General features: G+C 44.9%; 1 protein-coding gene across 1 annotated transcript in view; it reads left to right on the top strand.

Annotated features, from left to right (window-relative positions):
• HDGFL3 (HDGF like 3) overlaps positions 1-26,547 on the top strand; it is a 40,867-nt gene extending 14,320 nt beyond the window's left edge. The window contains exons 2-6 of the mRNA XM_035131257.3: positions 15,948-16,024; positions 19,953-20,091; positions 21,824-21,982; positions 23,216-23,362; positions 24,603-26,547. Of these exons, the coding sequence (XP_034987148.2) occupies positions 15,948-16,024; positions 19,953-20,091; positions 21,824-21,982; positions 23,216-23,362; positions 24,603-24,608 (528 nt within the window). The 3' untranslated portion in view covers positions 24,609-26,547. The remainder of the gene's footprint in view (positions 1-15,947; positions 16,025-19,952; positions 20,092-21,823; positions 21,983-23,215; positions 23,363-24,602) is intronic.

The raw sequence follows: 26,547 nt of genomic DNA, 5'->3' as shown, positions 1-26,547 counted from the left end.
AGGCTGGGGACCACCAGCAGGTCTGGAGGGGTTAGCACTGTGGTTAGGTGTACATTTGAGGCACAGATGTGCAACTTATGCATCAGACCAGAATGCCAAACAGCCAATAGCTGCCTTCCCCAACTGACAGCAGCTCTCCAGCAAAAGGACTCTTCCAGCACTGCACCTCTTCTTTTTTCTAGAGATGCCGGAGATTGAAACTGGGATGTTATGCATGCAGAGCATGTGCTCTGCCACTAAGCTGTGGCCTGGCTTGTCAGATGCATGCATCAGGGCCTGTAAAATTGCTTGTGCCCCTAGGCTTTGATCATCTGTCTTGCTCCCATTTGATATCATGGCAAAATTTCGCCCGAAGTATTTCACCAAGGCTGCAATCCTATACATGCTTAACTTGGGGGTGGGGGCGAGTCTAGTTGAATTCAGGGGGATATAATAATGTGCTTCTAAGCAACCATGTCATGGGATGCCCTGTGAGTAAACCAGAGCCCTTTGTCCAGTTCTGGTCCTGTCAGTGTGTGTGTCTAGCTACAGAATAACTGTGGCCACATCCACACCATACATTTAAAGTACTATGATGCCACTTTAAATAGTCATGGATTCCCCCAAAGAATTCTGGGAGCTGTAGTTTGTTATGGATTTGTTATGAGAGTTGTCAGGAGACCCCTATTCCGCTCCCAACACTACAGTTCCCAGAGTTCCCTGGGAAGTGGAGTTGACTGAGAGGGAACTCAGGGGCGTCCTGACAACTCTCAGCACACTTGACAAACTACAGCCCCCAGGATTGTTTGGGGGAAAGCCGTGGCTGATTAAAGTGACATCATAGTGCTTCAAATATATCTTGTGAATGCGGCCAATAGGCACGGCATTCTATGCTGTTCTGTACTTTTGTCTAGTGATAGTGGAATTTCACCTGCCTGGGCTGCTTAAATAAAAGCTATTGTTTTTGTTTACTTCAGTTTATCATAATCCAGGAATTCAGTGCAACCGCTTAAACACAGAAAGCGAACCCTGTGATCTTGAAATGCCTTTCTGGACTGTGGCCCGGGAAGGCAGTGCTCTTTATAATAAGCAGCCAAACAGTCAATCCGCCACCGCAAATCTGGGAAAACCTCCTGCCGCCCTCCGGCAGTTCCTCTAAGGATATTAAAGGCAAGGCCACCTCCACCTCTTGATATGGAATGGAAGTTTCTATAGTCAGCATTGTTGTTGTTGTTTAGTCGTTTAGTCATGTCCGACTCTTCGTGACCCCATAGCACGCCAGGCACTCCTTTCTTCCACTGCCTCCCGCAGTTTGGTCAAACTCATGTTCGTAGCTTCGAGAACACTGTCCAACCATCTCGTCCTCTGTCGTCCCCTTCTCCTTGTGCCCTCCATCTTTCCCAACATCAGGGTATTTTCCAGGGATTCTTCTCTTCTGATGAGGTGGCCAAAGTATTGGAGCCTCAGCTTCACGATCTGTCCTTCCAGGGAGCACTCAGGGCTGATTTCCTTAAGAATGGATAGGTTTGATCTTCTTGCAGTCCATGGGACTCTCAAGAGTCTCCTCCAGCACCATAATTCAAAAGCATCAATTCTTCGGCGATCAGCCTTCTTGATGGTCCAGCTCTCACTTCCATACATCACTACTGGGAAAACCATAGCTTTAACTATACGGACAAAAGCAAGATGACGTCTCTGCTTTTTAAAATGCTGTCTAGAAAAAAGCATAATCCATAATAGTCAGCATAATCCATCAGTAACTTGTGTCCCTTCTGGATGATTTTGTGCTTTCTCTCTTCCTTGCCCCACATTCAGATGATTGATATTCCAGAAAATATCAAGTTGATGGTAAGCCACGAGGTCTATGTGATAGGCAAGAGGAAAGTTGGGTTATTTTCTGTGGCATCTCTTCCTTGTCTTTGTCTTTCTGGTGCATTAGAAATGGTTGCAGCGTTTTCTCATTTTGTGTGTGTGTGTTCCAAATTATGTGAATTGGCCAAAAAAACAACAACAGACGAGCTTCACTCTGGAACCAATTGGTAGTTTCCCAGTTTTAGATTGTAAGATGCCCATCACCATAAAGCCTCAAAGCGGATTACAGCGATAGCAACCCTACAGTTATAAAATCAATTGCAATTATTAAAAACATGCACATCATATAGAATAATGACAAGCCCAAAGCAGGGTAGGAGAGATGGGACCTGCTAAACAAAATGCCTAAAAGAAGTGGGGCTTCAGATTATGGGGAGAGCTATGCAGCAAAGAGGCGGAGGAAATCTGTAAGGAGGGAGTCCCACACTTTTGAAGCTGGTGTGCAAACATAGAAAGCTGCCTTATACTGTACAGAGTCACACCGTTGGTCCGTGTGGCTCAGTGCTGACTGCGCTGACTGGCAGCAGCTCTGCAGAGTTCCAGGCAGGGGACATTTTCCAGGGCTAAATGGTGACGATGACAGGGATTGAACCAGGCACATTTTGCATGCCAGGCCGACGTTTTTGACCGTGAACAGCACAGGCTTTTATCTCTGCCCTCTGAAGTTATTGGAACCTTGCCTCACTCTAAAAGGAACCTCAGTTTTTTAAGGGGGTTGGAGGAAAGGCATTTTCAGTAGCTTTCTGCCACTATAGCCTGTAACTGTCCAAGGAGCAGGGGGTTGCTTGTCACCCTGGTAGCTCAATAGAACCTTTAGTTTCAGAGACTGTTAGAACGAGGGTGGTGGATCATAAGGGACTTGGGCTTAATCCAATAAGGAAGGGCGAACTTCTTGCATCCTTGACATCCTTGTGGAGTTAGGGTTGAGTTGAGTGAGGATTTCATTTGGTCTGTACGTTTTAGGCAAGCTGACCTGGTTAAAATTGTTCTGATTCCCAGGCTAACTTATGGGTTGGAATGCAGTTCTGTTTTGCTCTTAAACTTCTCCAAATTTTGCAATAAAAATACTAAAATGCATGTTTAACTGAAAATGCATACAATTCGGATGTTTCAGGGTAGATTGCGTTTAAAAATGTGTATTTAGTGGGGGAAAACATACAAAAATTGAGTGAATTTTCAATTTTTAAAAAATGCAGAACAGATAGAACAGATTCATGAATGAGCAGATGCAAAACAGACACAGACCAGGAATAGAGGTTATGTTTCATTCTGTCCTACAAATGTTGATAGTGTGCTTTGTTTGTTTTTAAGTATTCCCTTTTCTCTGGAATGCGAATGGCATGAAGACTCCAAAAAGAGAGCTTTACTCTCATTGTGGTATGGCTGTGCTAGCTTTCTGCACACATGGACTTGTTATTTGATTTGTTTTGTGCCTAACACAATGGGAAAGAGAAAGAGAGAGAGAAGATGGCTTTTCTGAAGACTTGGAGCCACCGGAAAAGGCAGGCATGCAGATAATGAACAGGTAGCTGGCACGATGCCCTCCAGATGTTGTTGAACTACACCTCCCATCATCCCCGACCACTGGCCATGCTGACTGAGGCTGGTGGGAGCTGGAGTCCAACAATATCTGAAAGACGCCATGTTTGCTACCCTTGAAATAATGAATCAAAGCAAAACAGAAAGTGGGGGAAGGAGACTGCCAGTGTCTCTAGGTAGGGGACCTGTGGCCCTCCAGATGTTGTTGGACTCCATATCTCAGCAGTCCAAACCAGTATGGCCAGTGATCAGGGATGGTGGGAGTTGTAGTCAGTAGTGTAGCAGCAAATTCAGAAGTGCATAGTCCCTTTGTGATAGTCACAGCTACACCCCCTCGCAGCCAAATCCCCTTCTAAGATTATACAACCGTCTAAGGTTATGCGGTAATCTTATAATCATACAACCATAATAATTAGGGATGCATTGCAATGAGCAATGCAGATCTCCCTGTGTTGTGTTTCAGCTAGATCTATTTTCTTTGCATGTACACGGGCAAATCATTTGGAGCAAAAAGAACAACTCCTTTTCAATGTCCTTCCCACATTCTCCTGCCAGAGTGACCCTGGAAGCCAATCCTCAGGGGCTGTCAGCAGGGCTGGCTCGTCGTAGACCCCCGGTGGCGCAGGGCACCATGGCGCCGCGAGCTGCGCCCGCCCGCTGGCCGGCCGGTCCGCTGCGCAGTTGCGCGCGGTGCCCACCTGCCCACCGCGCCGGTGCCCACCTGCCCACCATGGCGACAGGGGCGCTTAAGACGGCGCTGGCTGTCAGGGGCTGGACTGAGGAGGAATGATGGGAACTGCCCCCCCTTCCTGCACCTTCTCGAGAAGAGGAGGACAGTATAGATAACAGTGGTTTGCAGAAGGTCATAGTTCAGAGGCTGAAGAGGGGAGAAGTTGGGAAATATCGGGAGAGCAGCAGGAAGAAGAAGCACCACGGGAAAGACAGCTGACAGACTCAGTGTCTCTAGAAAGCATTCCTGACTCCCTTCTCCCAGAACCAGGCGTGCATTGAGAGTAGTAGAACAGAAAGCTCAGAGGCAGAAAGCACTGATCAGCCGGCGCAGGGGTGGTGTAGAATAGGAGAGACTGAGGGAGTGGGGCTTTATTTGGAGCAACACCATTATCTATGAGAGACCACATTCGTTCGTCTCTCTCTGTGAATATTAAATAAACTACTTGGTAAGAATTCTTCTCATTTATTTGCTTCTTGGCATCCCACCGTGGGAGGGATAGGATTCCCTGAAGCCTGGACAGTGGCTGACTCGACTCTTTTCACTCTTGATTGGCTCCAATGAGCATAAAGGGTGAGAAGACCTTTACCACAGATTGGGTGGAGACAGAGATTGAGCTGCAGAAATAATCATGGTCTTAACCACCCCACAACCCTGGACCTCAACACCTTTGTCTGTAGTCCAGCAACATTTGGAAAGCAACGAGTCACCACCAATGCATTCTGCCTTGTGGAACAGGAGGTCACCTGTAGATAACTTCCAAGTGGATGGAACCCTTGTAAGAGCAGAAAGTATCTTTCCCTTGCGATACTTTTATCAAACATCCCTCTCACCAGGAAACCTCCCCAGAGGCTACTATGCACCCACAGAGGCCTCTAGGATGATCCCAGCTTCCCCGGAGAAAGGGATGCCAGAGGGAGCTCTACATGTTCTCCTCCTTCCATTCAAACTTGCTTCATTCTGGCACAGCATGTCCACCAGTGGTGGCTGGTACCCATTGGAGCTGGTAGGGTGGCAGGCTGGGAGGCCAACAGCAGGGGGAGCCAGAGCCGAGGACAGGCAGAGCCAACTCATTCTTCCCTGAGTCAGGTTTACTATGCCAAAGGCTGTTTGTGATCCACTCTTGTTAATTTCACTGCTTGGGGGCATAGCTGCCAAGTCTCCCGTATTCCCTGGGAAACCCCCGTTTTTCCAGCTATTCCCAGCCGAAAAAACGGATTTTCCCGGTTTATTCTGGTGCAGCGGCCATTTTGGAACTGGGCAGAGCATGCTCAGAAGCGACTTTTGATGCTGCTTTGCCCAGTTCCAAAATGGCTGCAGCGCGACTTCTGGTGTGGCGGCCATTTTGGAACAGGGCAGAGCAGCATCAAAAGTAGTTTCTGAGCATGCTCCGCCCAGTTCCAAAATGGCGGCAGCGCTACTTCCGGTCTGCTGCTTCCGGTCCAGTCCCTTATTTCTCAGGCCAGAACTTGGCAGCTATGCTTGGGGGATGGTGACAAATAGTTTTAAGCTCGTTGCATCCTTTTCTCCTCCCAAGTCAAGACCAGCAAGTCTCTCCTTGCCTTGGAAGTGCAAGATGTTGGCATCACACATAACGAAGGAAATAAGGCATTTAGCAGTGTGCTCCAGAAAGTGTCTACATCCACAGAGAAGACGCCAGGAGCTGAGCTAATACATCTTGGGAGCGGCTAGGATAAACATGGCTGTAAAGCACTTGGAGCAGTAGTAGCAAGAGGTCGATTACATAAAGAGGGGAGTGTAGTTGCAAACTTAGTTTGCTTGCAAGGTCTGCTTTCTGTGCTGCTAGGTATGTTAAATTTTAAATGAGTCAGATCAAAGAGAAACGGGAGATCTAGAAAATACTGGTTTCCAGTTTTGCAGCGCTGTCAGTGCTACGCCATACATTTAAAGCACACCCAACACAAATATAAAGCATGTGACTTCCCTCAATGAATCCTGGGAACTTTACTCTGTTAAGGGTTCTGGGAATTGCAGTTCTCTGGGGAAAACTGCAGTTCCTGGGATTCTTTGCAGGAAGATATGTTCTTTAAGTGTGTGTTGGATGAGCTTTGAATGTATGAGGTGGATCTGCCCAAACTTCAGCACTCTGTAAGTGGTCAGAGATAGCTAGCCTAGCGACCTAAGGCTGAGAACCGTAGCTTTCAATTGTTTAAAGAAAGGTTAATATTATTGCTTGCATGAGTGCCAAAATCGAATAGAATCTGACATAGAAAAAGTGAATGAATATTGTTCTCAGGAGTAAGTTAGGCCCGCCTCTTGTGTGCTAAAATGGGCATAGCTAAATGGAAGCTGCTCATGGGTAGTTTCCACCTGGCAATATGATTTAAGGCATGATTGCCCAGACAGTGAGCAGAGTAATAAGAGCCACCCAGATCAAAGGAAAGAGACAAGAGAAAGTACACACACACACACACACACACACACACACACACACACACACACACACAGCTTTCATCAGTCCATCTCTAAACATCCATGTTTACTTTTATATGGCAGGATTGATTTAAAAAGGGGGTGTGAGCCTCGGAGGGCAGGAGTGATAAACCTTCCTGGTGTAATTTTGCTGGTGAGTAGGCAGGGAAGGAAAGCTAGTAGAATTAGGCACAGAAGAGTTAGGAATAGGTTAGCCGTATTTTTTTTAGAGAGAGAAAGAGTTTGTTGGGAGTTTGCGTCTTGGTGCTATTTTTGGAGACGGTTCTGTTCAGTCTCCAGGGTGCCAGCTACGAGGGTTCTGAAGGAATCTTGTGAAGGTTTCCATGATGCTTAAAGACCTGGATGTTTGCCAGGTCTGAAGCAGTCGACCCTCTGCCCAGCTACTGTGCTTTGTGGCCTGGATTCTTAGACTTGCAAAAAAAAAAAAAACACATCTTACTGTGGTTCTTATTATTTCAGTTCCCTGTTAAGTGCTCTTGAGTAGGGCTGGGAGATATCTGGTTTTCAACATCACGATATATTACCAGCTAAATATCACGATGTCTCGATATAGCACGGTATACATATATCTGCAGCGGCAGAAGGTCCCGTCATACCTCCCTGCAGCAGAGGAGGGCCTTAAAATGTAAGGAAGTAGTAGATATAATTAATTTTTTAAAAAGCTTCTATATAATATATTTTCGACTTACTTATGAGTAGTTTAAGCAATTTACCAGTCAAGTTGCATCTGCTTCTCCACTCAGGGGTCTAAGTGGAATCTGTGCATGCATAAGCCCCACTGACTTCAACTAAACTTCTATTTTCCTGGGAGTAAGCCTCATTGAAATCAGTAGGGTTTGCTTGTGAGTAGATATGCATTTGCTTGCACTGCTTACTGAAAAACACGCTCCCCATCATTCTCACATAATACCCAACCTCCCATTTCAGCATAAGGCAGCCAGCTAAATCTTCTCCCCTCCATTCCCCCCCAAACACAGAAGGGCCACGCCAAAAGTCAACCAATCATCCCCACCAATCTCTCCCTCTTTATCGAAGGGAGCATAGCTGTCAAGTTTTCCCTTTTCTCGTGAGGAAGCATATTCAGAATAACGGAATTTCCCTTAAAAAAAAAGTGAGAACTTGGCAGCTATGAAAGGGAGCGAGGGAGGACAAGCAAGCAAAAAGATAGTCTCCTTTAATTATTATTATTATTATTATTATTATTACTGTATTATTAACCCTTCCTTTTAAATATGGAGGAAAGCTATTTAGGGGGAACCAACAACATAAACACCACCAGAAAATGAAAATGAAATTCTCCCCCTCTTTTCCCCCACTGGTGGGGATGAGTGTGAGGGAAGAAAGAAGAGCTTTTCAGTTCTTCGTTTATATTATTTCTTTACTTTGCCATATCTGTTCAGCTGAGCTACCCTCCGGGAAGCTATTAAGTCTCCACCTTTTGTTCACCGGTATATTGTCTTGTTGAAATACTTATCACAATGCTATTTCAATTCAAGGATATGGCAATTTATTGCACAACCCTACTCTTGAGGATGTGGGTGGCGCTGTGGTGTAAACCACTGAGCCTTGGGCTTGCCAATCAGAAGGTTGGCGGTTCGAATCCCTGCAACGGGGTGAGCTCCCGTTGCTCTGTTCCAGCTCCTGCCCACCTAGCAGTCTGAAAGCATGTCAAAATGCAAGTAGATAAATAGGTGGTACCACTCCAGTGGGAAGGTAAACAGCATTTCATGCGCTGCTCTGGTTTTGCCAGAAGCGGCTTAGCCATGCTGGCCACATGACCCAGAAAAACTGTCTGCGGACAAACGTCGGCTCCTTCGGCCAGTAAAGCGAGATGAGCGCTGCAACCCCAGAGTCATTCGTGACTGGACTTAACTGTCAGGGGTCCTTTACCTTTTCCTTTTACTCTTGAGGATGCCTCGAAAGATAGGCATAGTGATTCCTCTGGGCATGAGACTAGCTCAGGTGCCAGGAGTCGAACCTGGGGCTACCAGCTGAAACTCTTAACATGCCATACCAGAGTGCCTGCCTTCTTCATGGAGAGTAATTTGTTTTATAGGGCACCACTATCTCCATGGATCTTATCGTCGTTCAGATGATATAATAAACTTTGTTGTAAATATATTCAGTTTGGAATGATCTGTTGAGATTTAGAGGGCCACTTCTATGCCGCTACCCAAGAAGGAAGGGGACATGTTCACAAGCTTTTTTTCATCTGCCCCTAATTCCCTCTTCTGCTGCTGTAGAGCTCCAGGAGGAAGCCATACGAATCGATATGGCTAACGTGACCCAACAACCCTCCACACCAGGCATAGGCAAACTCGGCCCTCCAGGTGTTTCGGGACTACAAGTCCCATCATCCTTGACCACTGGTCCTGTTAGCTAGGGATGATGGGAGTTGTAGTCCCAAAACATCTGGAGGGCCATGTCTGCCTACGCCTGCTCCACACAGTCATGCAAACAACTCGCCACAGTCATCTGAAGGCAACCAATGAAAATGAAATCCATGAACAGAAAGAGAACCTACCCACGTGACACTGACACAAAAACCTCGCCTGCACACTATATAAAAGAATGGGTTCAAATCCTGCCCCCAACAATAAAGCTGATTGGATAACCCTTGGAGCAGTCAGCAGCATCTCTGAGCCTGACCCACCTCACAGGATCGTTGTGATGAAGAAACTGGGAGTTGATGCAAAGAATGTACACCCATCTGAAGTTTGGGAGGAAGGGGCATTCATAAATCCAATTATTATTGGGTGGTCCACTGCCCAAAATGCAGCCCTTACTCTCACCCCCCCTTGAAAAGACTGCAGGCTTTTCAACTGTCTTAAAAAGCAGAAAGCAATGAACTAGTTCAAGCTTCCCCAACCTTGGCCCTCCAGATATTTTGAGACTACAGTTCCCATCATCCCTGATCACTGGTCCTGCTAGCTAGGGATCATGGGAGTTGTAGGCCAAAAACCTCTGGAAGGCTGAGGTTGAGGAAGCCTGAACTAGTTGCAGCAGGTATGCCTTAGGTGATGGCAGATGGGTAGATAAAGGTTTTAGCCCTAAGAGGTGCAGTGGCAGGAAGAGAGAGGCTTTTCTTTGCTATTAATTGCTTCCTTTGGTTATTTTTCTGGTGATTTTCAAATGCACCACTTTTCTGCCTGTTCAAATCGGCCTTCTTTTCTTTTCTTTTTTTGCTGATTCCTCTTTTTCTTATAGAAAGATGCTCATATATATATATTTTCAGCTTTGAAGGCAGAATAATCCCATCTTCTTAAAGGGTGTTATATCTTTCCTGTCCTTCTAAACTGAAGGAGTGAAAGAGAAAATTTGCACATCAGCGTTCTTAACGGACAGGAACACACCTGAAGAAGCCCTGAAGATGCAGAAAATAACAGTGCCATTCATACGGGTTTAGGCCTAATGTGGGATATCAGGTGCAGTTTGCAATGCCATGTTGCAAAAAAAATAAAAGTAACGTTTGGCCAGAAAAGGAAACACAACAATTTAAGACAGAAGAAATGGGAAATGGCTGAAGCAATGAGTACATTTTGCTCTAAGAAGAAGAATCGTTTTCCAGTGCAGGGAAAATTCAAGAGATGTGGTCAGCCTAACATTTAGCATTCCCTCCCTGTGTATGAAGGTGGTCTGGCAGTTTACGATTGCGCAAAAGAACTCTGGTTTAACGTAGCTTTGTTTGGGTGCTAAGAATTCCAGGCTGCCCCTTCATAGAGATATTGAGGAGAGGGGCGAATTGATGGAATCATAGAATCATAAAGTTGGAAGGGACCTTAAGAGTCATCTAGTCCAACCCTTTGCAATGCAGAAATATTTTGCCTGGCATGGGGCTCTCACTCTCCATGGTCACCACTGTGCAAAGGAAACCCTTAGGATAATCTTATTTAACCTTTTGGCAGCCTGCATAGACTCTCTGATGCAATTCCCTTCTTCCTCCTCCTTTTCTTTGATTTGATTTTTCTGCCACTTAGGGGTTGAGGGAACCGGTGTTCTTCCAGAAGTTGTTGAACTACAACTCCCATCATCCCTGGCCGTTGGCTCTGGTGGCTGAGGCTCATGGGAGGTTGGAGTCTGTAGTTTGTTAAGAGTACTGAGAGATGTTAGGAGACCCACCCTCCCAGAGCTACAATTCCTGGGGAGGTTTGATAATCAATCCCTCTTCCTGGGGAACTCCAGGAATTGTAGCTCGCTAAGGGCACTAGGGATGTAATAACTCCCAGCACCCTTAAACTATACTTCCCAGGAGTCTTTGGGGGGAAACCATGGCTGTTTAAGGTGGCATGATGCTCCTTTAAATATAAATGCAGATGGGGCCTTACCCTACATTCCAGGTGGGTTCCTGGGACCTTTGATTCACTTCTGCTGACCCATTAACTGCACCAGATTGTATAATACTTGCAGACTCACATCTTACTATTGTCATCCCTTTAATAATAGTAATAATAACTTGAGAGGTCGGGCATGCATGCATTCCTGTCCAAGGTCTTCTAGAAAGCCCTGGGGTGGCCACTTATCTCGGGTGGGTCTGACCGCCACTCATCCCATCTCACCAGGCTTCAGGTAACTTCTGCCAGGATTTGCATCCAAGGTGGAATCTTGGGATTTAAACCAGCCAATCAGGGCAAAGCACCAGTGGTCTACATCTAGTGACTTTGGTTCAGAGGGCATGTCCACTGGCCCCAACCCCAGCTAGGGTGGCTGTGTGTCCTGTTTACCCGGGGTGTGTGTGTGTGTGTCCTCTGAAGGGCCAATGAGAAGCCAGTCTGCCATTTAAAAGCATCCTGTGTCTGGAGAGCTGCCTGGTTTAAACATAAATCACCTTAAGAAGGCAAAGCAGGAGGCCTGAGCTTGCCTAAAAGAGTTAGCACCTGGAAAGGAGACTGAACAGGCAAGCACACGGGAGTCACAGTCTTCACCACTATGGTGAGATTTATTTCTGTTCAAATGCTAGCAATTTTTTCTGCATTCACATCTATGCGTATGCATTACATATGTCAACGCTACACAGATCTGTATCTTTTATCCTCTTACTTAGTGATGTATTTTCTCTTTGGGGGGGGGGTCAACTTATGCCTGTTGCCCAGAGTCCATGTGTGTTTGGCATAATGTCTGAACTGGGGGCCTAGAATGCATAAGCATCCCTTTTCGGGCACTGCAATAATTCATAGAGGTCCAGGCAAAGTCACACTGCTGCATGAAAGCAATTTGAATATATCGTTCTAATGTCTTCATAATCTGACTCTTTGACAATTTAGGTACAGTAGTGTGGTCATTTAATGCCAGAATTACTGGCCTGCAGACTATACAAGCAGGTCCGACAACAACAACAAAATAATTCATTTAATTGCAAACCTTCCAGGAAGACCTGCAGAGTTTTATTTTAGGTACCTATTGGAGGATAGGATTCCCAGCGTATCTTTGGCAGCTGCCAAGTTTCTTTCTGAGGCGGTCAGGATCAGAGAGCACTTTGGATTAGCTAAAGGTCTGAAACAAACTTAGTTTAATCCAGGGGTCCCCAAACTTATCCGGCTTCAGGCCGGTGCCCGCAGTGCCAATCACGCGGAGGGTTAGAGGAGCACCAGAAATAGCTTGTGCACATGCGCACGGGCCTCCTCTGACCCGGAAGTGCGCCGGAAACAACACTTGCGCATGCACGCAAACTATTTTCAGTGCACATCCGACCCAGAAATGGGCAGCCACGCCGCTAAGAGCGGGCGGCGTCAGTGGGCAGCGGGGGACATCGCGGGCTGGATGAAAGAGGCCTTCGGGCCGTATCCAGCCCATGGGCTGTAGTCTGGGGACGCCTGGTTTAATCCAATGTCCAAGTAGTATGTATGTTTTCTGTATTTTTATGTACTAGAATCTACTTGTGGGTCTTTGGACTTCAATAAATGATTGATTGATTGATTGATTGATTGAATGAATGCCAGAAGCAAGAGGGGGAGTCTCACTGTCAAGTTTTTATTGTTATGCACAGAAAATGAAATTGAGATGTGTACGCCATTATCATTAGGTACATGGGGAAGCAAGCATCAGTTAGATATCAGCCTATGTTAACATAGTTCTCAAAGTATTTTTTGTTCAAGATTATTTCCGAGACCCGGAATACCTTGGGTCATGGATATTGTTGATTTGCGAATAATACATTTTCCCGTATCTTATTAGTTTATCTGGTTTTGATGGACCTTTGATCAGCCTTTCCCGCATTCCCAGAGTTGCTCATAGGAAACCACCTTATACCGAGTCCAACCCTTGATTCATCTAGCTCAGTAGTGTCCACACTGGCTGGCAGCTGCTCTCTGAGCCCTACCTGGAGACTCCAGGGACTGAATCTTGGCCGTTTGCTCCTGAGCTGTAGCCCTTCCAATGTACTAGTTTTGCCTTGCTGATCTGCTGTTTTCTGTGCAGCAAAGGGGAAGTGGGGGGGGGGGTCCTAATCTCTCATCTTGGATGGGTTTTGCCCCCTCCTAAAAAGAGGAAACAGAAGCCGGCTAGGCAAAGTAAGGTGGACCACTTCAGGTAGAAGAACAGCCTTGGCTCTTTGGATGAAGGGCTGTATGCAAATTAAATGAATTATAATTACAACAGCGCTATTTTTCTAGAAAAAGAGGTTCCTGGAACCCACCCTTGTTCTCTTATAATGGCAATGGCACCCACCTGAGAGGGGCCGGAATCGAGTTCCACCGAGTTCCGGCTTGGGGGGGGGGAGCCCTGGTCTACTCTGAGTATAGCCAAAGTAGGATGCCACTCACTGTATTTATTAATGTGGGGGAAGACATTGTTTGTATGTGTATACAGTGGTACCTTGGTTCTCGAACTTAACCCGTTCTGGGAGTCTGCTTGACTCCCGAAACGGTTCGAAAACCAAGCCTCGGCTTCCGATTGGCTGCAGGAGCCATGTCGGATGTTCGGCTTCCGAAAAACGTTCGCAAACCAGAACACTCACTTCCAGGTTTGCAGCGTTCGGGAGCCAATTTGTTCGGGAGCCAAGCCGTTTGAGTACCCAGGTACCACTGTGCTTTGGGCTTTCAAACAACAGCAGGGAGGAGCTGAATTCTTACGCTACTGAGGATTCAAAGGGGGCAGAGAGATGCTCCCAAAAAAACCCCACTCGGGTTCCTTTCTTCTCCATCAATGAGGGAGACTGCTGAACAGCTGTGTTCTGCTTCTGAAAAGCTTTCTGCATCTGGTTAGGCAGACCTGATGGAAATGGCCGCGTGCTCCGCGGCCAGCATGGATCTTGTATTCATGCACAGTGGGCGGGGGTGGGGTGGGGGCGGCAAAAGGAGTCGATTTTTCTGCTTCAGACCAAACCTGCAGTCTGGTTATTATAGCCGGCACTTCACAATCTGAATTATTTCCTTCCAGTAGCGAAAGAGCGGTGTAGCGGGGGCTGCCTTGAGAGAGAGACGTCAGTGGTAGGGGGGCTGCCTCTTCTGTCGATTTGACTAACAGAGGCTGCCGCTCTCATCTGCCTTTTGTTCCGTAGCTCCAAGCATTGAGGGGGTTTTCTTTCTCTCTACAACCCCCCCCCCCCGCTATAGGGTCTCCGCCAACACTGCGAGAAGCAGCCAATCCTGCTCAGGGAAGGGGGTTCGCCATCACAAAAGCTTTGGGGAGTGAACAGGGCTAGTCTGAGGGATGGAAGAAGGGGGGGGGGTTCCTGCAATCATGGCTGTTGTTGTCCTCCTCACTGTTCCCTGAGTGGGAAAATAGCAGCAGCTTTCCTCTGGCGCTGAGGCGATCCAGCTAGCAAAATGGCAGGGAGCTGTCGTGGCCGGTGGGGACTCTCTCTCTGTGTGCGTGTGGGGGGGTCTTACAGCACATTATTGTGTGTGGGTGTTCTTTGGGGTTTGTCCCCCTACCCCCAGTTTTAGCCGTATGGCTCTCTCAGCGGAAAACAGACCATAAGCATACAAAGGTATTTTCAGACGTTCCCTCACAAAATTAATGATTGCAGCGGGGGGTGGGGGGGTGACAGCCTCGCTGGTCCTGCATGTCTGTGATGGCTCAGCTCCCCGCACCCCAATTCTTATATTGGGGGGGGCACAGCAATAGCGGGGATCCAGCTCTCGGTATTTAGGCTCCCCCCTGTAGTTAACAACTCTGCCTGATCAAGCCCACCTCACAGGGTTGGTGTGTCTTGAATTCCCTGGAGAAAGGGACAAATAAAAATGTGAGCATGAAAATTAAAATTAAACAGGAACCACCACAAAAGAGGGGAAGGAAGTCAGATATATGTGTATCGGAAAGGTGCGCGATTTGTGTTTTTGTAATCTGCATGTCTCTAAACATTTGAAAAACCGAAAAATAAAAATATTTAAAAACAGAGAGAAGTGCTTCTGGGCTGACAGTAGGCTTTAATGTGAGATGACAGTTACAGTCTGATCTTCCAAACCATGGTTTAATTAGGGCAACACAAAGAAGTCTAGTCTCCCTACCTAGCCAAGAGAAGGACCTGTAATTTGCTTCTGATTCCTTTTATTTCTGTCGTTTGTTATGTCATCTGATGCAACAAACCATACACAAACTATGGTTAGTTTCATACAAGCCGACTTCAAGCCACGGGTTATAACCGTGCCTTGTTTAAACAAAGAATAATTAATTAACATTAACCACAGTTCCCAATTTCCACAACACAGGAAGCCATAGTTAATAGCAGAAGTGAAAATCTCACAACTCTCTGCAGGAGAGGATGGAAGAGCGAGTGATCCCAGGAGAGAGCTCATTCCCGTTGCACGAAACTATGATTTATTGCAGCATCCACATGCAGTCACTGCATTTGAGCCTCAGAGCTCTTGTTTGCAAAAAGATATACCCCTAGGTATTTATAGATGGCCACTTGATCAATTTTCTGACTCGAGTAATGCTGTCTTATCTTTAATAACACTGACCATCCAAACTCAATTTATGCTGGACAGGGTTTTGACTTAGTACAGGGATGTCCAACAGGTCAATCACAATCTACTAGTCAATCCCTGAGAGGTTTTGGTCGATCGCTGTTGATCGCTGGCCCCCAATTTCCTTAATTTGGGGTCCCCAAAAATAGGGCTCGTCTTATACAAGGGGGCGTGTTATATGCGGAAAAATATGGTACTTCCTCAGGAAAAAGCAGGACATTCAGGGATCCAATCAGAAACCAGGATGGCTTCTGGAAATCCAGGAGTCCCTGGAAAATAGGGACACTTGGAGGGTCTGAACTGGCTCATGAACCAGCCATATGCATCTAGTCATGTTTAGGAATCCCTGAGTTGGCCGGCTGCATTGTCCATTATGCTGTGTTCTTTGAAATTTGCAGCCAGTCCTCCCTTACCGTCAGACTCATTGGACATTTGGTAATAAGCCCACATCTGTTTCTTTCCAACAGATTGATGAACTCCCCGAGGGAGCCGTGAAGCCTCCCGCAAATAAGTATCCTATCTTCTTTTTCGGGACTCATGAAACGTAAGTGAAGAAATGTACACACTTTTTAAAAATATGCCTTTAAACCATTTGAGCCCGGTGCTTCTCTTCAAGGAATGAGCTTGCTTCGAAATTGGTAGGAGACTGAAGTTTTCTGCGTTCATTAAGGCTGCAAACAGCCTGTATACTCCTAAAGCACATTCACAGCACGTTCTGTCACTCAAAGAATTCCGGGCCCTGTAGTTGCTGGCAGGGCAGTCTTAAGCATCTGCGGCGCTGGGGTGCAAAGATCCACCCAGCCCCCGCTCCAGGTTGTCTAGTCCCAGGCGCACAGGCGGACGGAGCTTGCCAGCCGCCTCAAAGTCTCACTGGCTCGGTCGCCCCCGAACCCATGGCGCAGAGCCACCTGCAGCAGAAGAGCCCACCGCGGGGCTCCGACCAATGGATGGGCTCTTCCCTGGACTCAACTCTCGAGCCCCGGACTCTCGGCCTGAGAGCCCAGCGCCCGGGTGCCCCGCACCCCTAGCGCCTATGTTGTTATTCTGTCTCTCACAGCTACAATAAACCTACCATTAAAATTATGGACTGGCCATTTCTTCGCCAGAGGGCAAACGGGCAAATTTAGCAGGGGATCAAATACTTCCCCCCCCCCACTGTAGTTGATGTAGTGCATTACTTTTGCATCCTCCCTTGTATAGAGATCTCAGAGCTTGCTTTGTGGGGGAAACCCTTTGGGAGCAAGAGCTGGCTGGACCCTGACTGATATCACTTGCTACATATCTGTTGGCAGACCACAATAAAACGATGACAAAAACAGGTTGCCACTTTTGCAGTAGCAGCTCAAAACAATCGCCATAATGCTCTAAAGATGTCTGCTGCGGCCTGCAAAGAGGACCACCTGCAATATTATTTTGATGCTATTGTTAATCTCGGTTTGTATTGATAATTATTAGTGCTATATATATTGTTAGCGTTATTATGAGTGCTGTGTTTTGCCCCTGCTCCCCTGGTGTTTCTTCTAGCAGGCGTTTAGATTTGCTGACTGTGGGTTTGTGACTGTGGGTTATTTCCTTACATTTGTTATCCCAAATTGTATTTTAGAAACAAGCTAAAAATACACTTCTTGATCTCGTTTGTTTGTGGGGCCACCATCCTGCATACCAGGAGGGGGATTTTTGCAACCGATTACCTGCTGCATCTGTCTTGGGAGAGTGAGGGGGCTTTGGAGACAGCTAGCCAGCAAAAGTATAAAGAAGAGAGCGGCTCAGAAAATTATATTTTGCTCCCCACTGAGCAACCACAGGATGAGCTCAAAGGTCTTTCAGAATGCCAAGGAAATCTGCAACATTTATGTGGCTAAAAGGTTTTATCAATGCTACCCCAATATGGACAGGCAGCAAATTGCAGGCAGCTGGAAGTGGCAATTTGTAGTTTCACCACAGGAGGGCAGGTTCACCTAAACATTTAACTGCAATAGCACTGCAGAGTGTCCTAATCATAGAGATAGGAAGCAGTGCAGAGTTAAAATACACCCACTGTTATTGTTTGGGCTCTCCATCCATTTCTGTTAGGGTGATAAGAGTAAAATGTGTCTGCATCTGTAATGTGTTCCAGGTACACATTGACACACTGTGTGTGTGTGTGTGAAATTAAATTTTCTGTTTTACCATTTAGAATAACCATTTAAACATCCTTAAAATATAAACGACTTCCCTCCTTCTCTTTCCATGGTTCATTTTGCATATCATAAATCCCTGCATATAACTCAACCATTCGGTGTTCCCTTATTGCATCCATCAAAACTTATTTACACTGTTGAATTTATCTTAATGTTGCCAACTATTTAGGGAAGTTTTTAATGTTTGATCTTTTATTGTGTTTTTAATATCCTGTTGGAAGCTACTCAGAGTGGCTGGGGAGGCCCGGCCAGGTGGGTGGGGTATAAGTAATAAATGATGGTGATTATGATGTTTTCAAGTATACAAAATCCCCCCCCCCTTATATTCAATAAACATTTTCTAATCTGCTCTAAACCTATGTTTATCACACATCTACTTTGAGGCACAAGTAACCTTACACACATTAGCAGCCTTGTTGCAATACAGTGGTACCTCGGTTTAAGTACACAATTGGTTCCGGAAGTCTGTACTTAACCTGAAGCGAACTTTCCCATTGAAAGTAATGGAAAGTGGATTAATCCGTTCCAGACGGGCCCGCGGAGTACTCAACCAGAAGCGTACTTAACCCGAAGTATGAGTGTAATTGGTTCCGGAAGTCCGTACTTAACCTGAAGCGTACTTAACCTGAAGCGAACTTTCCCATTGAAAGTAATGGAAAGTGGATTAATCCATTCCAGATGGGTCCATGGAGTACTTAAACTGAAAGTACTCAACCCGAAACGTACTTAAACCGAGGTATGACTGTACAGTGATGAGTGGACAGCAAAACAAGTGAACATTCAAACTGTTGCAATAGCCGAAGACCTCCACTCAGCCCACATCATTGCACAAGATTTGTGAACCACTGATGCATAAGCAACACAGGAATTATCTGGAACATCAGCAGAACATCTGTAGTAGCAAGAACTAGCCTTGAATTAATACTGCACTAAGCTCATGGGGAAACCCAGCCAGATGGGCGGGGTAGAAATAATACATCATCATCATCATCATCATCATCATCATCATCATTAATGTTCTGTCTCACAGTACCCCTGTTATTTGGGGTGCTTCTGGGCTGGACTACGTGAGAGGTTGACCACATGGGAAATTGACGCAAGCCGTCCTCTCAGCTTCAGGGCCAAACTGGGCAGGGCACCATTGACATTCTTAGCAGTGACATGAATGGGTGTTTTTTCAAGTAAGTAGCAGGGATGGGGAGAACGAGCTGGATCAAGGGGGTGGGGAGGTCATTGGAGGGAAAGCTTCCATTCACATGCTGTCTCAAATGTACACACCTCAGCTAACCTGCAAAGTGAATGTGTCTTATGTTTTCAAATTGGATGAAAGATGGTTTGAGGGACAGTGCATCAAACAGCAACATTTCTCAAGAAACTACAGGATACGTAAGGATTGAGGCTAGCGCCATGTTTGAAGAACCACCAGTGGGAACACACTGGAGCCAGAGTAAATAATAATGTTGTACACAGCCATAGTGTTATGCCTGAGCATAACAGGGTCGTTTCTCTCCAGACCACAATCTGAAGCCAAGGTTTCTTCTTGGCTGACCAATACATACACAATACGTAAATACTATAATCAGCTCTGAGATCTTCAGATGCTGAGAGGTATAAAACTGAAGTCTGAAATAAATGCCTAGATAATTTACTTAATCTTGGCTGATGGCCACCATTCTGTCCAAATGTAACCACGGGGACTGGAACCAGGAAGCAAGACTGTAAAGCAAAATAAAAAGTAGGAAGAGAGAGCCAGCATTGCAAAGTGTCCTTATTTAGATTAGTCACGCTTATTAAACACTATTGATATTAGTGAGGCTGTGGTTGGGCTCCACTGAGACATCAGGTCAAGCCATGGTTAAGGAAACTGCATGGTACCAATATGTTGTATGAATTGACAAACCCGTATTTTTTCCTGGGTTACAAAACCAGAATCAGAAGTTTAACGTGAGGCTCGCAAACCATAGTCTGTGCTAACTATGGTTTGTTGTGATGCCTGAATTGACAAACCATAGCAACAGTTGCTGTTCCTCCTCCAGAGGCTGCAGCATCTAAAGACTACATTGCTGAGCAGGCAGAAAACGGAAAGCAGACATGCAGCTCCAAACTATGTTTTGTCTGACCACAAGCCATGATCTGATATTGTGATGTCTTAACAAAGCCACAATCAAGACTAACTAGTTCCATTTTTCATGGGAACAATTTCTCCGAACAATGAATAATTGAATATCATATTACTGTACCTAATATAGCATATGGAACTACCCTTTGACTGTCATTTTCATTAAACCACAGTGCATTCCTGGGGCCTAAAGATCTCTTCCCATATAAAGAATATAAAGACAAGTTTGGGAAATCGAACAAACGAAAAGGATTTAACGAAGGCCTATGGGAAATCGAAAACAACCCCGGTGTCAAGTTTACTGGATACCAGGTAGGAATGGTTTCCTTTTTTCTTTTATCTTTTCTCAGCTAACCCTCTCCCAGGGCACACTTACCGAACTACAGACAATTTTGGGGCTCAGAGGTATCTAGAGTTAGCGGGAAGCATCTTGCAGCAACAATGCCTCTGGGCGTTGAGTTGTAATATGCCAAATCCATCATGATAAGACTAGGTCTTATTGAGAACATCAGGATCTGATATGTTTTCTGTTTGGGGTTTAGAACTAGCAGTGTTGGCTCCGTGTGTGTGTGTGTGTTTGTGTGTGTGTGTGTGTGTGTTTGGAAAGGCTGTGCTTTCCTTTCTCCCTCTACCTGGGCCCAGTCTGAAGAAAGACAAGTTAGAAATACAATAAATATTAAAAATGCCTCAAACCCATGAGAGGGGGGGCAAACCACAGGATGTGATAGTGAGCAGAGATCTCAAGTTCTGGAGAAGCGGAGCTTTCATTTTTTAATTTTTTTAAAAGGAAGAACAAGTGTCTGGCCCCTGTGGTTGCGAAGCTATGTCAGGAAGTGTGGGGGCAACACCTGCTGAAATCTCAGATACCATAGAAGTGTGTAAATAAGATTGCAAATGGTTGTGGGCCCTTCTGGGCCCTTCTCATTGTCTTTCATCCCTCCACCTGTCAGGTCTAGTAAAAAGAGGTTAAATTTTGGAGCAGCTTCCACACTGCTTGGTTTAGTGACTTGTTACATGACACCTGTACAATGCCACTAGCTAAATAGCCAGCCATTCACATTTCCCCTCCCTGTTCGTAACTCAGAAAATATTTCCTTTCCCTTTTCCTTTCCCCTTTCTTTCTAATGGTACTTGTAAAAAATTCCCCTGGTGCAGATGAACATCTCATTGCTATTATGGTCAAATTATGGCCTACATAGATTGGTCAGCCATTTTCTAGATTGGGGTCTACCCACTGTCTCCTCTGTAATCTCTTTCTTCTCTCTAGGAACCAACTCTATCACTTTAACCTTCCCTATCCCAAAACAGCACCACCTTTTTATCTGTTTTAAGTACAGTACATGGGGGTCTTGCTATCTGAACGCATGCATTCTCAGGAAATTGTTTGTTAGGTGAGCATTTGGATAGCGAGTTGCCGATTTCCATTGATTCCTATGGGAACATTTCTAATGCATTCCCAACCATGGAATTTTGACTCCCAAATGAAGAAAAAAAATCCCAGGAAAATCCTCTACAACTTTGCAAAAGGGAAGGAAGGAAGGAAGGAAGGAAGGAAGGAAGGAAGGAAGGAAGGAAGGAAGGAAGGAAGGAAGGAAGGAAGGAAGGAAGGAAGGAAGGAAGGAAGGAAGGAAGGAAGGAAGGAAGGCTCTCTTATACATCCAATCTCTCCCACCAGAGTTTCTGGCAAAACAGCTGCCGTGAACCAGCAAAACGCAAACAAATAATAAGGCTGCTTATTTGTACTACATGCAGGTCCAGCTGTTTGGTTATCTGAATCTGTGGTGTGTATAGCAAAATTTGGGTACTAATTCATCGCGTTCAGATCAGTGAATTTCCATAGAACAAGTGTTCAGATAGCGGGACCCACATGTGTTAGCACTGAGTATGTGCCTCTCTGTTTAGAAGTAGGCAATCTATACAGTAGGGCTGTTTCACATCTGGGTAGAATGGTAGAAAGTGCCCAATATCTCTAATCAGTTTCTCCCTCATATGGGATGTTACAAAAGCCTCAACAAGCTGTAACGATTTGTCTCATTGTCCAAAGGCAATTCAGCAGCAAAGTTCATCAGAAACTGAGGGGGAAGGAGGGAATACGGCAGACGCCAGCAGTGAGGAGGAAGGTGACCGGGTAGAAGAGGACGGGAAAGGCAAAAGAAAGAACGAAAAAGCGGGCTCAAAACGGAAAAAATCCTACACTTCGAAGGTAATCCATGTAACCTCTTGTTGCTGTTGCCCATAAGCAGTGCTTTCTTATTTTTAGCAGTATGGAATAATGACACTTCTTTTAACAACAACAACAACAACAATAAATATTGATATTGATATTGATATTCCTGTTATGTATTCAGTGGTCTGTGTTTGCCTGAGCTTGAGTCTGGACTAAGGATTCTGAGCCCTTGTGTTCTGACTCGATACATGACATCCAATCACAGAACATTTCAGGATTTGGGCCTCTGCCATTGGGCCTCTGCCATTGGCCCTTAAACTCTGAGTCATGATTCGCACCTTAGAAGTTTAGACAGCCAATCGTGTTGGGAGTGGCCCAGGCCTTCAGAAATGTATATAAGCAGTTGCTTTGCCCCTGTTGTCCAGCTCTGTTAGTTAAGTAAAAGTACTTGTGCTGTTATCACTGTGTCTTACCTCATGGGAACCCACCTACACTTCAATTCCCATCTTAACCCTCATCTTATGTGGGTTCGGTTCCAAGGGTTCAACTTAGATACACAAAAATTGCATATACCCACCCCTTGGAGCTGCTCTCATCATCATCATCACTTTTAATTTGTATACCGCCTTTCTATCATACAATACTCAAAGCGGTTTACAAGCTGAAGAAACAGAATCTAATGAAATACAAAACAACCTTATAACAATCTAATGCAATACAAAAATATGATAATAAAACATAGCTTTAAAATAAGCAATCAAATAATGTAACGTTCAGCAATCATTACAATAGTATAGAATAATATAAGCTCTATGGCTAGTGGGTGATCTGAGGAGGGAGAGCATCCTTAACACTCCCAGAGCTGGTGTGCCAAGTACGCCTTGCAGGCAAGATGAAGAACTTTAAAGCTCTTCTCAAGCTGGGTCAGCACAAAAAGAACATTGAAGCTCTCCATCAGTCTCAATGGATGACCTTGGGCCTGTTGCTATCTCTCAGCCCAAGCTACCATAAAGGGCCATAGTGAGAGGGGTGGGGAAATGGGGAGAATAATATCTGTCACCTTCAGCACCTTGGAGTAGAGTTGGGATACAAATGTAATTAATAATATTGTACTCGCTTCAGAATAACGGGACAAAAATGGAAATGAAATTGAACCCAGAAACGCTGCTCTCACTGCCCCGTCGGAATCTGCTGTATTCTCACATCCAAGTAAACGATGCTTAAACACAGGCTGTCTTCTTTTCTTTCCCCCTGGATGGATATACTTAGAAATCTTCCAAGCAGTCACGGAAATCTCCTGCAGATGAAGATGACAAGGACTGCAAAGAGGAAGAAAATAAGAGCAGCTCCGATGCTGGGGAAGCGGGCAACGACACAAGAAACACCTCTTCAGACTCGCAGAAAACTAGTGAAGGGGTAAGGGTTACTTTACTGCAGGCCACACATCTGAAGCATTCCAATGTCGCTTTCCACAGCCGCGACTTCTCCCAAAGAACGCTGGGAAGTGTGGTTTGTTAAGGGTGCTGAGAATTGTGATTTCCCCCTCACGGAGCTGTAATTCCCAAAGTGGCTTAACAAGAGGGTTGCCATACGTCCAGAATTTCCCGGCTATAGCTGGAATACGGCAGTCGGAAGCAGTGTCTGGGCGGAAATCACTGAAATATCTGGGGAAATCCGAATGTACAGCAACCCATGTCGTAAGTACAGGTTTTGGCGAATTTCCTTTGGGCAAAACTAAAAAATAGCTCAACAACTTTTGTGTCCGGATTTTCACTTTTTGAAATATGGCAACCCTGTTTAACAATCAATTCCTCTTTCCAGGGAACTCGTGGAAGTGTGGCTCTGTGAGGGGAACTGGGGTCTTACAGCAACTCTCAGTATGATTGTTGTTGTTTAGTCGTTTAGCCGTGTCCGACTCTTCGTGACCCCATGGACCATAGCACGCCAGGCACTCCTATCTTCCACTGCCTCCCGCAGTTTGGTCAAACTCATGTTCGTAGCTTCAAGTAATTCAGTATGATTAACAAGCTACATTTCCCATGATTCTTTGGGGGAAAGCCATGGCTCTTTAAAGTGGTATAAAAGTGCTTCAAATGTATTGTGTGGCCATAATCTGGTGTGACTAGATGCAAAGGGATGGTGCTGTATTAAAAGAATATTAAAAACACGACGATAAAACAACAAACATTAAAAACTTCCCTAAAGAGGGCTGCCTTCGGATGCCTTCTAAAAGTCAGATAGTTGTTTATTTCCTAGACATCTGATGGGAGGGCGTTCCACAGGGCAGGCGCCACCACCGAGAAGGCCCTCTGCCTGGTTCCCTGTAACCTCACTTCTCACAGGGAGGGAACTGCCAGAAGGCCCTCGGAGCTGGACCTCAGGGTCTGGGCTGAACGATGGGGGTGGAGATGCTCCTTCAGGATCCGGAAGAGGGTTTAGTTAGACATAAATTGCAGATGGAAATGTACATCTTTTTCTATGGTCTCCCAGATGTTCTAGCCGGTGGTCAGAGATGAAGCTCAACATCTGGAGGACCATGCCAAAGGCCTCGCTTTGAAAATGTTATATCCAATTGATAACATACGGTAATGCTGACTGAATTGTTTGCATACGTATTTGTAAAGGCATTCATATATTCTTCCTGTTTTCCCCCCAGACTTAACCAACATATTGACTGCTGCATATTAAGGGAAGACACAAGAAGGTTACATGTTTGGTTGTCTAAAATTCTTGGATTTGATAGAAGTCAGCACATCTGTTCATCAGCAGCATATCTGTTCGTATGCACATTTAGGTCACATTCCTACCCACCCTGTTCTCAGAAACGACTTTCAACTTCATTGTTATCTCCCCACCCTCCCCAAAGGGTTCCCTTTTCTGAACGTCATTTTATTTAATCGCACGCGAAACAGTAAAAAACAAAACGCTCTTTTCCAGAAAATGTGACATGCAAGAACATTGCCAACGCGCCTATCATTGACACCTCCTCCCCCCCCCCAAAAAAAACAAAGGGCCAAAACTCCAAACTTTAAACCGTTTTCTGAAATTTCCTAGTCTTTTAAAAAAACAAACAGTAACATTAAAAACGTTTGGAAATAAAGTGCCCTCTTGTCAAGAACCGCAAGAATCTTTATTCTGCTTACAAACCATGACTTTTTTTTTAAAGAAAAAAATTACTCTTTATCCATTCTTGGTGTATTACTTTTTTTTTTTTTTACAATTGGTTTGAAAACAGGGGTGGCCAGCAGATGGCGCAGAAGCTAGATTTCGTTCCTTAGGCAGTTTCACGTGCTCCCCTCCCCACCCCCCCGGCCAAATTGCAGTCAATATAGGGCAAAATATTTGCTCACAATTTCGTTTGTAAGGAAATTTAAAAGAAGAAGAAAAAACTATTTTCAAGTTCTACGAAATAGGAGATATTTCCCCATCTCTCTTTTTTGGATTTTTTGTATGCGACATGTAAATGTACATATTTGTATGTAACGGTATGCCTGATCTCCGCAAAGCCCTCGAGTCAAGATGGCGCCATCTTTATTAAGGATCCATGCCCATTCATTCATGAAACAATCAAATTTATGTGCAAAAAAAAATACCCACGCCCAAAATCACCTGCTTTATAGACACTGTTTGGAGAGTAAATGACTCCCCTCCTAGAAGACGTAAGTGGGCCATCTCTGTTTTAAAACCTGACAAAATGTACTTGAGTTGCGTTCCTGCTCAAAAAGTCAATATTGTATGAAAATTCCTTTCCTTATTAGAAATACCTAGCTAGCTATACTCTTAATACTTCTCAAGGTCATGATGTAACGTAAATTTCTCTGACTTAGTTCTTATATGTGGAGTTAGTGAAAGTCTTTTGTGTTTCTTTAGATGAATACAAGGAGCTTTTTTTCAAAACCCCAAAGCAAATTTGAGCTTAAATGCGTTTTTCGAATGCCTTCCATTTTTAAGCGCCTGATAAGTTTGTTTTTTTTAACAAAAATAATAATTACCCTATGGGAAAATAAACCAAAACATCAAATTGAAAAGCAGAACCCAACCTGAAAGGCTTAAAAAGGAAAGAAAGAAAGAAAGAAAAGATCCTGCCATCATTTTTCTGTTTTTTCCCTACTTTCAAAACTAGATCTAGACTAGTAAGTAAGCATTCCAAAATCCATTATTCTGTGTACATTATTGTTGCTATTGTGAGAATAGAGAATTTTATTTATTTTTCAATGCCAGCTTTTATTGTGGAAAACATATGGGTTTAGTCCAGTTTTTATCAATCCTTGTTATGCTTGTCCTTGGAACATCTTTCGCGTACTCAAGGTTTGTAGTTGAAAAGTTTACTGTACAAAACAAAAAAAAAGATCATGGGGAGGGGAGGGAACACAAGGGGGGGGACCACAAGAAACTATTGTTTTTACAGAATAAATTTATTGGAATGTGTATCAGGAGTAAGGTTTGAGGTTGTAAGCAGCTAAGTTAGCGTCGTATTTGGCTTCATACGTGTAATAATGTGAGGTATTCATGTAACTCGAGTATTAAAGCAAAGCATTCTGTTATCGTTGAGTTCGTTCTAATAAGAGCACCAATACAGGGCAAGCTTTCTTGTTTCTGTC

The sequence above is a fragment of the Zootoca vivipara genome, chromosome 13, assembly GCF_965207765.1.
Source record: "Zootoca vivipara chromosome 13, rZooViv2.hap1.1, whole genome shotgun sequence".
In the NCBI taxonomy this organism is placed as follows: Eukaryota; Metazoa; Chordata; class Lepidosauria; order Squamata; family Lacertidae; genus Zootoca; species Zootoca vivipara.
The sequence above is the reverse complement of the archived record's forward strand: the minus strand, read 5'-3'. Positions and strand labels throughout refer to the sequence as shown.